At 48.3% G+C, this 15,922-nt stretch overlaps 1 protein-coding gene and 1 long non-coding RNA gene across 7 annotated transcripts in view; one reads left to right on the forward strand and one right to left on the reverse strand.

Annotated features, from left to right (window-relative positions):
- The first annotated feature begins 358 nt into the window (after positions 1 to 358).
- On the forward strand, positions 359 to 7,829 carry LOC123388975. Of its 2 annotated transcripts, XR_006603491.1 has the most exons (3): positions 359 to 607; positions 5,763 to 5,904; positions 7,191 to 7,829. It is a non-coding gene; the product is annotated as an uncharacterized LOC123388975 (long non-coding RNA). The 2 variants fall into 2 exon arrangements; XR_006603490.1 differs by lacking the exon at positions 359 to 607 and having other exon boundaries at positions 5,305 to 5,904.
- The window catches only part of IRF2 (interferon regulatory factor 2), an 81,869-nt gene continuing 69,614 nt past the window's right edge, over positions 3,668 to 15,922 (reverse strand). For all 5 annotated transcript variants that reach the window (XM_045069451.1, XM_045069452.1, XM_045069449.1 and 2 more), the window contains 3 exons: positions 13,296 to 13,460; positions 6,346 to 6,392; positions 3,668 to 5,043 (listed from right to left, as the gene is read on the reverse strand). In XM_045069451.1, coding sequence (XP_044925386.1) covers positions 4,735 to 5,043; positions 6,346 to 6,392; positions 13,296 to 13,460 — 521 coding nt within the window. In that variant the 3' untranslated portion in view covers positions 3,668 to 4,734. The remainder of the gene's footprint in view (positions 5,044 to 6,345; positions 6,393 to 13,295; positions 13,461 to 15,922) is intronic.

Genomic DNA, 15,922 nt, shown 5'->3' on the forward strand with positions numbered 1-15,922 from the left:
GGTGCCCCTATCAATATTATTTCTAAGCCATTTCTATTTCCTGATAGATTAGTTTCCTAATGCCAAGGAACTCACCCCCTTTAGCTGCCACGGTTCTCCTGAAACTTCAGACAGTGGGTTCAAACATAACTTGGCGATTGGAAATGTCAGCACCTTTGAACTAGTGCATTAGAGAGAATCTGGAGAGTATAAGCTTTCTCTGATCTATGACCCAGGCTCCCGGCAGATGGAACATCTTGGGTATTCTCTTTCCCTGATGATTCATGGGGACGGGTGTTTGGGTGTTTAGATTTTAAAACATTCTTCTCAACCAAAACTGAAACCGAGAGGCGCAATCACTCTGGAATTTTTTGCACCTGCAAAAACAGCCGTGTTACTAAAATCAGCTGCTTTTGCTGTGCAGACTGCTGCGTGTGATGGTGGTGTTTCTCCAACCATGTGTGTTAGGGGTTCACCGCGGGGCACTTACATGGTCCCGGCATGGGACCTCTCGTGGAGCCAGCATTCTCCGTTCCAACGCGTTTATCAAGCAGATCCAGAGAAACGGACCAAATCTCCAAAGAGCAGCTTGCTTAGACCAACAGAAGTTCACGTGCAGCTTCTCTCGGTAAGAAATTGGTCAGAGAACTCCAGAAAATGCTTTTCAGACCGTGTGCACTCTGAAATGTCCTACATCTTGATCCTTCCACAGCATGACTCAAGTTCTTGGACAGACTTAACATTTCTGCTAAAACCAGCTATTAGGCCTGGCCACTTCCTTCCTTCCTGGCACTATTTTCAGGAGGAGAGACCCGGAGCCCCTGCACCTGTTGCTGGTGCGGCCATAGGAGGAAACCTCTACAAACCCTCATTTGTCCCCACAGCGCAGCTAGGGTCCCCGATCTGCGGCAGGGGCCAGGGTCAGTGTCCAGAGGGGCCGGCTGGGACTCCGAGACCAGGCAGCCTCAGGAGGGAACATTTCCCCTGGCACTTCCTGGTCTGTAACTGGCCACATTCCCCGGGGGCGCAGCCAAGAATTCCAGCCCTGTTCTCTTGATACTCGGATGGCTGATCCATGGAAGGAGAGGAGGTTCTGGGGGTGACTGCCAACCTTGTTCCTCATGTTGGGATGCAGATGTGACTGAGATGCCGCTCTGAGATGCTTACAGTCCCTTGGGCCGTGACGCTCTTGGGGAGGGGTCCACTGCCCTGGCAACAGATGGTGAGCTGGCTCCTGGCCCCCTTGGCTGGTTGTGGGTCGGGTCCCGCTGGCTCTGATCATCCTGGCCCTGGTTATGCCACTGCGTGGAGTTTTAGCATGAGGTAGCTGAACACCACCAGGTCAAAATCGATTTCTGCTTCTGTTTTCTTTCTAAACCAAAACTAGTACGGAGACATCGGATATCTGGCATTGCATGCCATCTTGGCTACCTCCTTGAAAACCTTCCTAGCATGCTTTTTGTCTTTCTTCAGTAGAAATCTGGCAGAAGAGCCGGGTTCTTATTCTCACCTTTTATCTGGATCTGTTTGTCCACAGCTAGAATAACAGGGGCTTTTAAAAAACCTAATGAATTCAACGTTCAAAGAATGGCCTCAAGCAAATGGAATGTCTAATGGTCCCTCTCCCCGGCTTAGGGCAGCAGGGAGGCCGCAGGGGTCTAACATCATTTTCATTCACATTCAAAATATTTCCAAAAGCACAAGTTTTAAAATTCAGCATCCTGAGACTGAATCCCTAATAATCTTCCTTATTCCTAAAATGTTTACCTCAGGAGCGGGTCCCTGATAGTTTTAATATATTTTAGATGTGAAGATAAAGGGATGGATACCGTTTGGGGGTTTTGATGTCCAGTGGATTTGTGTGTATTTCTTATCCATGTGTATTTCTTCTTCTCTATAAATACATTTGAATAGACTAAACACCTCCTTTGGCCAGCTACTTCATCCAAACATTGAAAAAATGCTACGCTTGAGCACGGATTTATTTAGATATTTGCAAATGGGGTTCTGGAAGCCCTCTGCAGTTCGAGGATGGGCTGGGTTCTCTCAGCCTTCTGACTGGGAGGAAGTTGCTGTCACTGGACTCACAGTCCACAGCTATACCAAGCTCCTGTTATCAGGGGAGAGAACCGAGCGCCAGCTGCAGAGAATGGAGATGATTGTCCCAAAGGTTGCTAACATTGAACTTGCTACTGACACACACACATCCTCCCCCACACGCACACACACATATCATAAAAGCCTATCAGCTCACACAGACGCTGGCCAAATGAAGCACGTGTCCCTAGTACTTCCTCTAACTGACAACAAGGTCTGAGGGTTGCATCCCTGAGATGCCCCATCTCATCTGCATTTCTTCCTCACGTCAACCCTGGGCTTCGTAGAACTAGCTTGTCTTCCGCTTTCGGAAGGGGCAAGGGGGCTCGGGATCAGGAGCCACCCTTAACCCTCTGACTGCCAGACCACGTGGCTTAGGGCCACTTTCTGCTATTATTTTTTCTATTTATTTTAAAACAGGATGACTAAATAAGAGGACTTAGAAGTCACAAGAAACAGGGCTTCTTTATTTAGGACTCGGGAGAAGAGCAGGTCTTCACTGAAGAACGGAGGGCTTAAGAGGCTGGGAGCATCTCCTTCCTCTTCAGGGTTTTTTTCACTAAGAAAGTGAGGCTTCCCCATGAAATTGAGGTAAACACACAGTCAACAAAAGGGTTCCTCATGGAAGCAGTCAACCATCAAGATGTGGCATTTCAACCCAACACATCAACCAGTAAAATGCTTCGGTTAATTTCTGTTCTGAGCTGGATAATTTTATGACCACTAATTATGTCTGCAGCCACACATGGAGAAAAGCATAAAAATAGCTCTCTGTCCTTTCACTGAAAGAACCTTTTCAAAGATTAATTTAGCAATCTCCTCCACAACGCCCAGGAGTAGATGGGCAGGTAAGTCTTGGTTTTCTGATTTTATAGACATCATGGACGCATGAGAGGTTCGTGCAGTGGTTCTCCCAAGGTCAGGGACGCACCTTGAGATGACAAAAGGGTGATGGAGTCTGGAGTTCTATCATGCAGAAAGACATGCCCTAAGAACCAAAGATGGCTTCTCTGGGGCCCTGGGTCCTGGAAAGTAGACTGAGGTAGACCAGAAGCCCACCGTGTATTTCCTGTTCCTGGAAACATCTTGCCAGTGGGCCTGCTATGGGACATAAATACAAAGTTTTCATCATACATATAAGCCCATGGACAAGAACAGGAAAAGCACAGAGGTGGGTGGAATGTGCCCACAGTAGAGGACATAGTGGGTTGGCTTTGGACCCCCTCCATAATCACACCAAACTTGGCCTTCACTCACGCCCTTGACTCTTACTACCCAGGTAACCTTGAGGAAAGGCATTTTTTATTTGAAGCCTCCATTTCTTCCACGTGAAATGGAGCTCAGTCCCTATCTGGGACATGACCTTGATGAGTGAAGAAGGTAGCTCATCCAAACGTGCAGCCGAGTACCTGGCTCGGGGCGAACACTCAAAACAGGAGGCTATTTGATCTTCGGAGTCAGGAGCCTTTCGGGGCTTCTTGTGGCTGAAACGGGAGAAAGTTTTGATCCCCAAGAAGCACAGACGCTTTGCCACCCCTGTCCCATGGTGGTACTCTCAAGCAGACACAGACAAAGTCAGGCATGATGCCCATTAAAAATTTAACTATATATCATATTCATTTATTATCAATCCACAGGATAATTTGATTGCTACATGAGCTCATAAAAGCCTTTTCACCTTTACAAAATTAAAAAAAAAATGTGCCACAAGGATGTAATAACAACTGCTGATAAACAAGAAAAGGAAATCTTAAAATTATAAATTTGCTGTAGAAAAGATAAAAAACAATTATATTTTCTTTAGAATTTTACCTTGAATAAAATATTCCCCTGTATAAAAAATAAAAAAGCTTGCTCTGGTTAGAATTAGAATATTTTTGTCTTCAAATCTGGGAATTTGCATAATATCTCCATGATAGTTTTCCTTTGTACCGCGTGGCGTTCAAGCACAGCAGATTAGATTTTCTTTTTCTTTCTTTCTTTTTGTTTTTTCTTTTAAAGCAGTCTTAAAAATGGGATCTCCGTGGAGAAGCTCCTTTTCTTCTCCTCCTCCTCCTCAGGGATGTGGAACACAGCCTTTGCGGGGAGGAAAGGGAGGAAAGGAACTGGATGGGACGGGCCGGGAAGCGGGACAAAGGGCCATGGTGGGGAGGGGGGAGGGGGCGCTGAATGTGCTGAGAAATAGAGCAAGGTCACAAGAAGAAGGTCTATCTGTAAGTGCTTTAAGATAAGGTGCAGAAGCAGACGGCCGCGTCGCTAGTACTGCCCTATGTACATATTCACAAGAATAAAAAATTCCAGCTAGTTCACATTTTCTCATCCGTTCTGAGGCATCCACTCCACCATGCTGGCCTTGACCGCAGGCAATGCAGCACCTCGCCGCCCGTGTGAGTGTTGGTCCTATGACGTCCTTGAACTTGAGGGAGCAGCCCTGGGAGATCCAGCAGGCTCTAGAGATACGCGTCTACCAATGGGCTGGAGTCCTGAGTTAAGAGAAGCCCCAGTACTGGAGTTGGACACAGCAATCAATGTTCTATTGTCAAGGCTTTTTCCCTTAGATTTGTCTAAAATAGGCGTCAGAGAGGAAAAAAATAAAATACAAACAAACAACAAAACAAAGCCAAGAAATCCCAACAACCACTGGGGGAAGTCGAAGGCCTAACAGCTCTTGACACGGGCCTGGGTGATATCCGATGTCTTCTTGATGACACTGGCCCGAGTCTCCCGGTCCGGCCGACTGCTGCTGGGTGCTGGGGTCACAGAGGGAGGGAGGGGGAGGTCTGGTAGAGTGGGCCACGAGCTGTTGTAAGGCACCGGACAGCTCTCCTCTTTGATGGTGACCTGGAGGTCAGGTTTGTTGGAAGTCACGAAGGTCGCCATGCTGGGCAGCAGGTAGGTGCTTCGTGTCCCCATGTTGCTGAGGTACTGTTTGCCTTCAATGTTCCTCTTCCGCCAGTGTGGTCGTCCCTTTCAAAGAAAAGAATCAAGAGACGTATTTTTTTCCTTTGCCTTCTATCGAATGGCTTAAAAAAAAAAAAAAGCCCCCTGTGCCCACATGTTGGTGTGTTAACTGAGTTTCTTAAGAGGCATGGAATGAACAGAAGCTTAGCGACTTGACGTCCCTCAGCCGAGACCCACACCCAGCTGCTCACATCCCAAACAGTGGTCTCGCTTCCGTTTTTATCGATTCCCATTTGCTACCTCCCAGAAAAACAGGCCAAACAGTTCTATGAAGGCAGGAAAACAAGGCAGCAAGTCGGTTTCCGGTTCCCCTCTCCTCTGGCCTCCCAGCCTGATCAGGAGGTAGGTGTTAGGTCATCCTGGCTGGTCTGTCCTAGAGTCTTGCTTCCTCCCTCACGGCCTAGTCCAGTCTTTTGAGTCAATCTGTGCTTTCAGAGAAAGGGAAGTGAGGAGGAACTCAGAGGGCAAATGCCTTCCCACTGTGTTCAAACGGGTGCGGATTTAGAGCTCCAACGTGCCAAGCAAACAGGGGGTCTCAGGGGTGACTTCACTCAGGGGAGCTGGAATTTATGACCTGGAAGAAACAGGGTTGGAATGTCTGTGAGCAGCTACACTTCCTGTCTTTTCGGAGTTCTTGGACTCCACTTGAAGTGTGTAGTACACCGGGAAATCATGAACTGAAACCACCATCAGTCAGTCTCTCTCTCTTTCTCTCTCAAACACAGACGCGAAGCAGGCAGTTAGAGCCATTTCCTGCCATTGTGTAAGCTCAGCCTGGAGCAGGGGAATGGGAAGCAGGAGACTCTGAATCCGGACTGAACACACAGCTAGCCTCTGGGCACGGACCACCGAGGGAGGAGACCCCAGGTACACGTGGAGATATTTTTGCTGAGCCCTTTCTGACGGTGACTTCCAGTCACTGATGTTGGCCACTCGGCCCTTCTGTTATGCGGGTGAATTGGGATGTGTACAGTGGTGAGAATATCAACAATATCAACAATGGCCTCACTTCAGTCTCCATTTCCTGCCGTCATAGCCTCTTTTCCTAAAAGGAACACCTTACTGTCTCTCCTTCCATTCAGCCCCCAAAGCTTAAATGTAGAATTCAAAATCCAAAAGTATGGTCAATTTTCATGTTATGTGTATTTGATGACACTGACACCCCTACCACCAACACAAACTCTTCTGGTAGAACCCATGATCGGACATAGAGAAATGTAACCAGCAGCAAGGAACCGGAACTGGTGGGGGGGGGGGCACGCTTTCCCACAGCATCTGTTGGAGCCACGCGGTGGCCGCCATGCTTACCTCCACGCTCTCTTCATCACTGGGCACACTATCGGTAGTTTCGCTTTCTGTTCACAGAGAGAAAAACACAGGGCCATCATTCCTGCCGCTCAAACCGTGGTGAGGCTTAGGCAGTGTTTATAAAATATATCCACACTTCTTTTTTTAAGAAAAGAGAAATGGGTCGGTGAACTCATGACCTTCACCCCCCTTTGTGAGGCTCCATACACATGTGTACTTGGGAGATGCTACAGTGGATTTTATTTCTCCGATTTTGGCGGTTCATCGGAGAAAGGTTTTAGAGTCGGGGGTAGCTCCCTCTCCGAGGGCCAGGCTATGTCTTCTCACGGCAGCAACCTCCCAGGACTGGGGTGTCGGCCCCCGCGGTGCCAATCCGCGCTCTGCTTCCCAGGACTCTGCTCACCCCTTTTCCTCTATCCACACACCCCACGTGAGCTTTCTCCCACTTCACGTCAGTCCCGACTCAGAGCCTTCCGGGATCATCCCCACTTACTTGGATCCCTCCTTCACCTCATATCTCTTTCACACTTCTATCTCGGGTTTATAAAGTTGCCTCTTCCACCCTGGTTACGGTGGTGGACAGATTCTGAGGGGCTCCCATGATCCTCCTCTCCTGGTGTCTACTCGCCTGTTGGGACTCCCTCCTCTGGAAGGTAGCTGGGACCTGTGACTCGCTTTGAGGCAACAGAACACAGCGAGCGATGGGTGTTAAATTAAGTAACTGAGCCCTGTTTCCTGAGGAGACTTCCTCCCTTGCTGGCTTTGAGGAAACAAGGAGCCATGTTGGGAAGGTTTGCATGACAAAAAACAAACAAAAACAACTAAGAGCTGCTTCTGACCAACAGCTGGCAAGAAACCAAGGCTCTCAGTTGGACAACCCACGCCTACGTTCTACCCCAAATCATGTGGGCTTAGAAGTAGACCTCCTCCCGCCATTCTGCCCTCAGACGAGCTAGCAGCCCCGGACCACGCCTTGACCACAGGTCTGTGCATGCAGTGGGCTGAGCAGAGAAGCCCGCTCAGCCATGCCTGCACTCCCGACCCTCAGAAGCTGCGCTGGGATCATAAATGCGTGTTGTCTGAAGCCACCGAGTTTCTGGTTATGTTGCGATGCAGCAACAGGTAACTATTTCGCTTATCATCCTGAGCCAGTGTGCCAGCTGTGAGACACAGAACAGCTTCGCTGACTCCACAGAGTGTAGCTTCCTCATCTAAGATGCGAGTATGAACATCTTCCAGAGAGGACTGAGTGAGGAGTCCGTGGGAGGATGTGTGGGAAAAGCCCGAGCACAGGGCCGGGCCCACAGCGTACACTCAATGCGCGACAGCACACCTTCGTCCTGAGCTCATCAGCCTTGCTCAGCATTGGCTTTGCACAACAGGCTAGATGAACAGAGTCAGAGTCAATAGCTAGTGATTACACATCATCTGTACATATAATACAAGATTTTTTTTAATAGAAAAATTTAAGTTAAAATTTTTAATTTTTTAAAATATTTGTCATTTCTTTAAATAAAAAATTAATGGTGGGCAGCTCTTCAGTGTCTACAGCAGTGGGAAATGAAAGCACGGAGGGTAGAGAAATACACTGAGCCTTAGGGATCCCGGAGTCTGGGTCCTTCCTTTGCAGACAGGGCCTACAGAGAGCATCCCGGGGAACGTTCATAGAGAGCCGGGGGCCAGGGCTGTACCCCTGCAGAGATCCTCAGTGGGAAGCAGCTCCTACGGCCACCCCCTGCCCCTCATGCAGAAGAGCTCAGGTACTCTAGCACCTTCTACCTCTTTCTGTCCCAAACCTACAGAGCAGCTGACCTCCAGTCTCCCATCCGGCTGATGGCACAGCAGGGACCAGATGCCCCGGCCCAGACAGAGCCGTTTCAACCATTCAGAGCACTAGCCCCATAGGACTTAGAAGTTAAAGAACAAATGGCCAAAGTGAGCCCCAGGGTCATCCCTTCACCAATGAAAAGGAGAACGCTGACCATCCTCAGCCACTCTCCAGGGACGTCCCCTGGGCGTGAGTGAGCCCAGAGGGCCCACTGGGAGCAAGCAGAGCTCGGGCCTGGCCTCGCCTCTCCTCAGACCTCCCCAAAGCCTTCCTAGCTGGGAGCAACAGCCCCCTGGCGAAGGCTTCGTCTTAGCTGACCATGCCACGACAATGCTAATGGACGACAGCAGCCAAGCGCACAGCAAGGTAGAAACCCTGCTTCACTAACCCTCATGCTGGCCCAGTATCCCACAGAGGCAGCGATCAGGATGGCCACTCCCAGGAAGAATGAGGAACAGAGATGTTGAAAACCCTGCCAAAGCTGTGGCCTGAGTCAGCACGGAGGACAGAAAACAAAACTGCACGTCCGACTCCAGGGCCCCGGGCACAGAACACAACAGCTCCGCTTCCCGCTGCGGTCCTGCCACCCCGGCTGAAATTTCAAGATCCCCTTTCCATTTTTATGCTTAGCTCTCTCTGTGCCCTGAAGCCAGGGTTCCTCTTCCTCCCATACATGTCTAGACCCTCTTTGCTCCTAATGACCTTCCGTAAATACCGTCATCTTCTGGTCCTTTTCCCCCTTTGAATAGCAACAAACAAACAGACGCCAACAGACCTGGTGGGGGGGGGGCAGGGACAGCTGGAAATCCATGGAAATGAGCAATTCCCACCAAGGTTCTGGGATCCAGCCCCAGCCCCAGCCCCAATCCCAGCTGCGGGAGGAGGTGGAAGGCAGAGCCTGGGCAGACTCCTTGGTAAGACCCCACAGAGACCACAAACATGACCGGCATGCTTACTGCCCTTAAGGATCCAGTTTTCAAAGCTTCAGGGAACCAGTCTGTGACAAAAAAAGACATCCATGTTCTGAACTGACATTTTCGGCTAATGTAAATGTTCGTCAAGAGCGTGCCTTCCAAATTAAGATCACCTGCTTTTGGAGTGACTCTGAAGGCTCTCCATATTAGCAAGCTGAGATTTCCAGCTTTCATTGCTTATAACCATGGTCCTGCGTGCCTTTCCCCCAGGAGCACGAGATGCCTCAAGCTCCAGCCTGAGGACTCCAGAGCCTTCTCTCTGGAGTAAGCCTGGCTCTCTCAGCTGCCCCGACACCACTGGCTCCCGGGGCTTTGCTGGGCACGCACAGACCCGTGTTCCTCTGTTTCTCTGCTTCTCCTTCACTGTTGCTGTTCTCAACACCCATTCCTATACTGCACGTGGGTGCACGGCAGCTGCTGCGTCCAAGTCAAGGCCACGGACAAGTATCAGCGTGCACTATTATTTCATTTTCCCTTTTGAAGAGTTTAGATCTGGTTTTTTTTTTTTTTAATTGGTAGTGAATACAATGGAATAAAAAGAAACTGCAGTTGCTTCTGTAGTGTGGCATGACTAAGCGGAAAAGCAGGTATGTTGAGTACCTATCACAGGTACACGAGTAGCTCCGTTTTAACACTGTGGCCCCAGTGTCCCTGAAAGTGACTGGTGAGAGGGAAGGGGGTCAACCCCGGGACGGGCTGATCTCAGAGGCCCTTCTTCCAGAGCTGCGGTTCTGGGAGACACTAGTCTTCACTTCACACGCCCCTTCAGCCCCATTTTGACTGTTCAACCACCTCAGGAACATTCTGGGGAGGGAGACAGGAGGCTTAGTGCGAAAGCCTTTTTTGCATTTTTGACATCCTGGTACATTTTCTGGAAGGCTCCTGTTCAACAAGTTTTACAAGTAAGATTGGCAAGGATTCCTCTCCCTCGGTCCTTTTCCTCAGCTCACTAGAAAGTTCAATCAAAAGGTCCAAATCAGAGGTTTCTTCGTTTCAGAGCACTTTTACCTTTGCCCCACTCATTAAAAGGCAAGGTTTCTCTGGTTTCCATGGGGACTCAAAGTCTTCATTGCTAATTGCTGGTCAAGAGGCAATCTCCACTCCCTCAGTGACAACCAATTAATCCTTTCTACTATGCTTTCTTCCCCATCCCCTCACCCAGTCCTCCATAAAAATCCTCCTTGGGGTTTCTTTTATTAAACCATCAATAATCTAGTAAAATCTTGGGGTCATACACACATCAGGCAAGAGACCACTATGCAGAAGACCTTGAAATAGAAAATGGCTATCCTCCGGAGTTTCCCAAGGCTGGGCTCTGGGATATCTCTTGGCATGAAAGTTCTAATCATCCAATGAGAATCTTATATTGTCTTCAAACATCCCATGCAAGCACCTCCGCTCAGGGAAACCGCCTCTTTCCTTGCTCACCACTTAGACCATAGAGAAGATGGACTTGCAAAACAGACTGTGGTTTTGTAATACCACTGGATCATACTTCAGTGATCAGGGAGGATTAAAAAAAAAAAAATTCGCAAACAACAGCCTCCAAATACCAGTTTTCGAAGCAAGTGAATGAAATGGTGAGAGGAAGTTGAAATTCAGTTGAATTTCAGCCCCAACAAAGGAAACTTATCATAACCCAAAAAATACCCCAAAACAACAACAAAACAACAAACCAAAAACCAAGCAACAACAACATAAAACAAAAAACAAAAACAAAAAAACAGACAAGCAGTAAGAGGGGTGAATGACAACCCAAAAGCTGCCTTTCCTAGCACAATGCTATAAAGTTCCTCGACCAAAAGATCTCAACCGGCCATGGTCCCTAACAGGTAAACTCCAGGTCTGTAAGCTCTGGAAAAGCAGCAGCGATGAAACATCTTGGCTCCTACCAATACGCCTCACTCCAGAAGGTTCTGGAGAATTCAGACAATGAAAACAAGGGAGAGAACTAAAGGCCAGACTGAAGAGCCAGCCTCCGACAAAACTCCTGCTGCCTGCCAGGCTGGCACTGCAATCCTTCTTTTCTAATCTATGCAAATGTCCTGAAAAGGGTAATGAAATTTTCATCTCTCTCTGCACGGCTCAGCTGTTCCTGGGATTCTTCTGCTGAGGCAAAATGCCACTGAGGGCAGAACAGCAAGACGACGTCTTTGCAGAAGCCTCCAGAAGGCTTCAGGAAGGCTGTAACAGATACACAGAGAAGTTGGTTCTGAAGCTCCAACCCTTGCAAAAATTTGAAACAGCCACATGGGTTGGAATAATGCCCACAGCGGCACCATGGAGGAGAAAGTCACACGTTTCCAGCCATAGCTGTGCAAAGTAAGCAAAATAGCCTAGTGTTAGCTCAACTGTAAAACGAAGGCATAAACATGCTACTCTGGCCCCTTTGGTGGGTCCTGAAGATGGGGGACGAGGATGCGTTCTGCACCACAGAGCCCTGGGCACGTGTCTGGGGAAGGGTTACTGGGGAAGGGTTGAGCACAGGCTTCTGGTACCAGCGACATGTTCTTCTCCGGACATGCTGCCTTACCCACACTGGCCTTAGCTCCCTGATTTTTAAAGAGGGACTAACAATGGTACCTAGGCTGATGGGGCACAGCTCCCAGGGCACCATAACCCTGCAGCAAATAGGAGTTTATATCTTGGCAAAGACCATCAAGGATCTCAAACAGGTAGGGGCTCAAAATGTGATGATGAAACAACCTGTGACCAGCTTATCCTCTTTGACAGATTATAGGCTTCCTGTAGCCAAGAGTCGCTCTCACGTTCCTTCTACGTTCTAGGCATAGAAGAAAGTCAGGATCTTGACGACCTTAGGCGGAATCAGCCCATCACCAAAGGACAAGCATGGTATGATTCCACTTCCATGACCTACCCAGAGTAGCAGATTCATGGAGGCAGAAAGCAGAGTGGGGCATTGCCAGGGGTAGGGGGAGGAGAGAAGAGGGAATTGGTGTTTCACGGGGACAGAGCTTTAGTTGTGTAAGATGAGAAAGTTCTGGAGCCGGATGGTGGTCATGGTTGCACAACAAGGCGAGTGCACTTACTGCCACCAAAATGTACCCTTAAAAATAGCAAAAATGGCAAATTCTGGGCTATGTCCATTTAACCGCAATTTTTAAAAAATCAGCTAAAAATACATAAAGTTGGTGTTCAGAAAATTGAAGGTTTGGTCAGTGGTTGACAATTCATGAAGACCCTGTCATTTGAAGCAAACTAATTCTAATACTGACTGTGTGCCAGCCACCGGAGGGGCACCCAAACTAAACGACACTGTCTGGAGGCACGTAATGGACACTGGGAAGATTCCTGAACGTGTACAAGAGCGGACTACAGTTCCTCGGTACAGGGCCTCTGTTTTCTATTTTTAATGTTTGCAAGCAGTAACACTGACTCAGAATTTATATTTCTAATTATAACCGAGTCCCCAGAAAATGAAGTGGAGATTGTGGGAGAGCGTAAGATGACGTAATGGTGGTAGACTAGGGAGCTACCACTTTGTTCTGCGAAGATGCAAGAGCCGCCTGAATTCAGTTCTAATCCTAGGACTGCCTGAGTCGATTCCTGGTCATTATGTGGTCCTTCCCCAGGGAATCAGAGCCGGGCCCAGGCACCTGGCCTGATGAGAAGCTGCACTGAATTGAAAGAGAAGGGGAAAATAAGTGGGAACTAGTAAACACGGTGGAATGGAATGAGGCTCTGGGTCTCAAGGCTGAGTTCAAGTCCTGACCCAAACACTCACTGGCCACGTGACCCTAGGACACCTGCCTTCACTTCCAAAAATTTGAAGGAGCTCTTTGAGGTTCTATCCAGCTTGGTCCGACTCAGATTCCACTGAAAACACCCTTCTGGATTTCTGATAATTTATGCAAATAAAACAGACATCGATGAACTACTTCTCCAAAGAAAAATTGTTAGTCTTGCATGAAAATGTTATGAGTGATCGAGTCAAGAAATGCTGTGCCCATAGTCTTCTGAGAACACAAGTACCCAAGAAGATGTTCATGGAGAAAATAAAACAAGAATAATTCGCAGGATGGAGGAAAGGTTTTTTGCTGTGTGGTAAAGTGGTTGGCCCCACGGGAGGGGCTGCACCACACCCCTGAACCTTGCTCAGCTCTAAAGGTTCCCTCTGACCCTCTTACCTGCATAGGAAGACACGGGGGAAATCTGCAGAGGGTAGAGCTCACTCATGCTGACCGGCTGTTCGTCACTCTCGGTGGTCACCTCTACAACCTGGCAGATGTCCGGAGGATTAGCGACAATCTCTTGATCCTCGATGTTGCTGTCCAGGTGTGACTGTCCTACAACTTCAAAGACAAGACAGCCATAATGCACTGATGCCTGACTCCCCACAACAGCAGGCCCTCTCAAGAAAGACAACCTTTCCCCAAAGAGTTGAAGAGTCAGGAATCAAATTCTCAGTCACCATACATCATCGGCCATGAAACTGAAGAACCCAGCCTTAGCTTTGTGTTAATATCTCCGGAGAAACAGCTTTGCCAGGAATCTGGCTCCCCGGGGCCATTCCCAGCATGCTGGCCCATGGTGCTTACATGTGGCAATGTCCCAAACTCAATCCAGTCATAGCCAAGCCTGCAGGACCAGGGATTGCACCCAGAACTAGCCCTAAGTCCAGACAGACAGTGCTTTGAACTTGACCCATTTCTGTCCTCTGCTCTTGCTCCAAAGGAAGCTGCTGTGTGCCAGGTCCTGGGTCCAGAGAGACAAAATCAAATCTTACTAAGGAGAAAGGACCACCAGAATGCACTCCATTGTATCATTTCAAGCTGTGGGGGCTCTGCTCGTGCTCCCAGCCCTTTCCTATCCTCCAGGCAACGTAACCAGGGGAGGAAATACCAGACGATGGGCCAGAATGCTTGCGCGAGCCTCACACCCGCTAACTAGGACACTGAGAAGATGAATTCCCACCACCAGCTTCTGAATCCTGCCTCAACTTTTTGTTAATTAAACTTTTTAGTCGTTTAGTTCATTGTAGATTCACATACAGCTGGAAGAAATCATAGAGACAGATCCTGGGTGCCCTTCATCCAGTCTCCTCCAATGGAAACATCTTGGAAAACTCTAGCGCAGCATCAGGGTACTGACACTGGTAACATTCTACACATTTTGTTCAGATTTGCCCAGTCTCACTCGTAATCCTGTGTGTGTGTGTGTTTGTGTGTGTGTGTGTGTGTGTAGTTTTATGCCATTTGATCACATATGTCATCTCATGTGTTCACCAGCACAGTCAAATTACAAAAAAGATCCATCATCACAAGCATCACCTATCCCCACCTTCTGTCGGCCTCTCCTCCCCACCGTCTCCAACCCCTGACATCCACTCATGTTCCAGTTCCATAATTTTTGTCCTTTCAAGGATGTTTCATAAACAAGCTCACCCAGTAACCTTGAGAGAGCAGCTTTTTTCACTCTGCCTAATTCACTGGAAATTCAACCCTGCCGCAGGTCAGTGCATATTAATAGTTGGTTCCTTTCCACGACTGTGTAATATTCCCCAGTGTGGATATACCACAGTCTGTTTAACTAGTCAGCTCACTGATGGTCTTCCGGGTCATTTCCATTCTTTGGCTATTACAAATAAGGCTGCCAAGAACATGGGTGTATGGGTTTTGTATAAATGTAAGTTTCCGTTTCTCTGGGATCAAGGCCCAAGAGTGCTGGATCACATGGTAACTTCACGTTTCCTTTTATAAGAAACCGCCAGACTACTGCTTGGTGTGGCTACACTGTTCACATCCCCGGCAACGTAAGGATGACCCGAGTCATGCACATTCTCACCAGCTTTTGGTGTGGTCACTATTTTCCTACTTTGGCCACTCTGAAACCTCTCGGAGTTTTCACCGTAGTGGTATCTCACTGTTGTGTTCATCTGAAAGCCCTTAATGCCCTCCCCTACTTTTAAATAGAACTGACCTTATACCTCGTTGGCAACTGATTGAATGAGGTATCCTTGAAAACTGGCATCGATAAACAAATGGAAACAACAAAGCAATCACAATGTTTCCCCAAGGGCCTCAAAATACTTGGCCACCATAATCAATGTTTTACTCAGGCCTGTGTAAGTTATTTAAACATACCCCCCCCGCCCCCAGGGAATGACAGGCAAGCCATCCTAATCCTTTTATCAGTGAAAAAGCTTGGGCACAGAGAGGTAGATTAACTCCCCCAAAGTCACACAGCTCAGGTTCTGAGCAGAGCTCCTTTTCCCTCCCGCTTTCTTGACCATCAGGTTAGGCTAAAAGGCCACCACGTCCCTATCTTCTTCAGAAGTCTGCCATCGTGGACAAGTTCTTGTCTTAACCACTCAGTATTTTAATTGCTCCAGTATTTTTGTTTATAAATGAGTTCCTGTTTTAATTGCTTTTTGGAGAGAGATGAAATGACTAGCACGAGGTAAAGAGAACATGACCTGATTCTATTCAGAGAAGCCTTGAGAGGGGAGTGAGAATTCTCGGGTTCTGGAATGAAGAGAGGGGAGGCACCCAAGAGGCTGGGGGAAGGAGATGTGGGGACGTGCTAACTGTCCACGGAGCCGCAGCACCTCCTCAGAGAGGAAGGGAAATGGAGTGTTGTTCAGGTTCTCCTGGGCAGGGGGGGAATACAACTAAAGAAAAGGCAGGCAGGTTATAAGCGGCAAGTAGTCCCCAAATTCTTTTTTTTTTTAAAGATTTTATTTGTATTTATTTGGGAGAGACAGTGAGAGAGAGCATGAGCAAGGAGAAGGTCAGAGAGAGAAGCAGACTCCCCG

Source organism: Mustela putorius, unplaced genomic scaffold (genome assembly GCF_011764305.1).
Source record: "Mustela putorius furo isolate JIRA1106 unplaced genomic scaffold, ASM1176430v1.1 tig00003932_pilon_pilon_pilon:0A:0A, whole genome shotgun sequence".
NCBI classification, from domain to species: domain Eukaryota; kingdom Metazoa; phylum Chordata; class Mammalia; order Carnivora; family Mustelidae; genus Mustela; species Mustela putorius.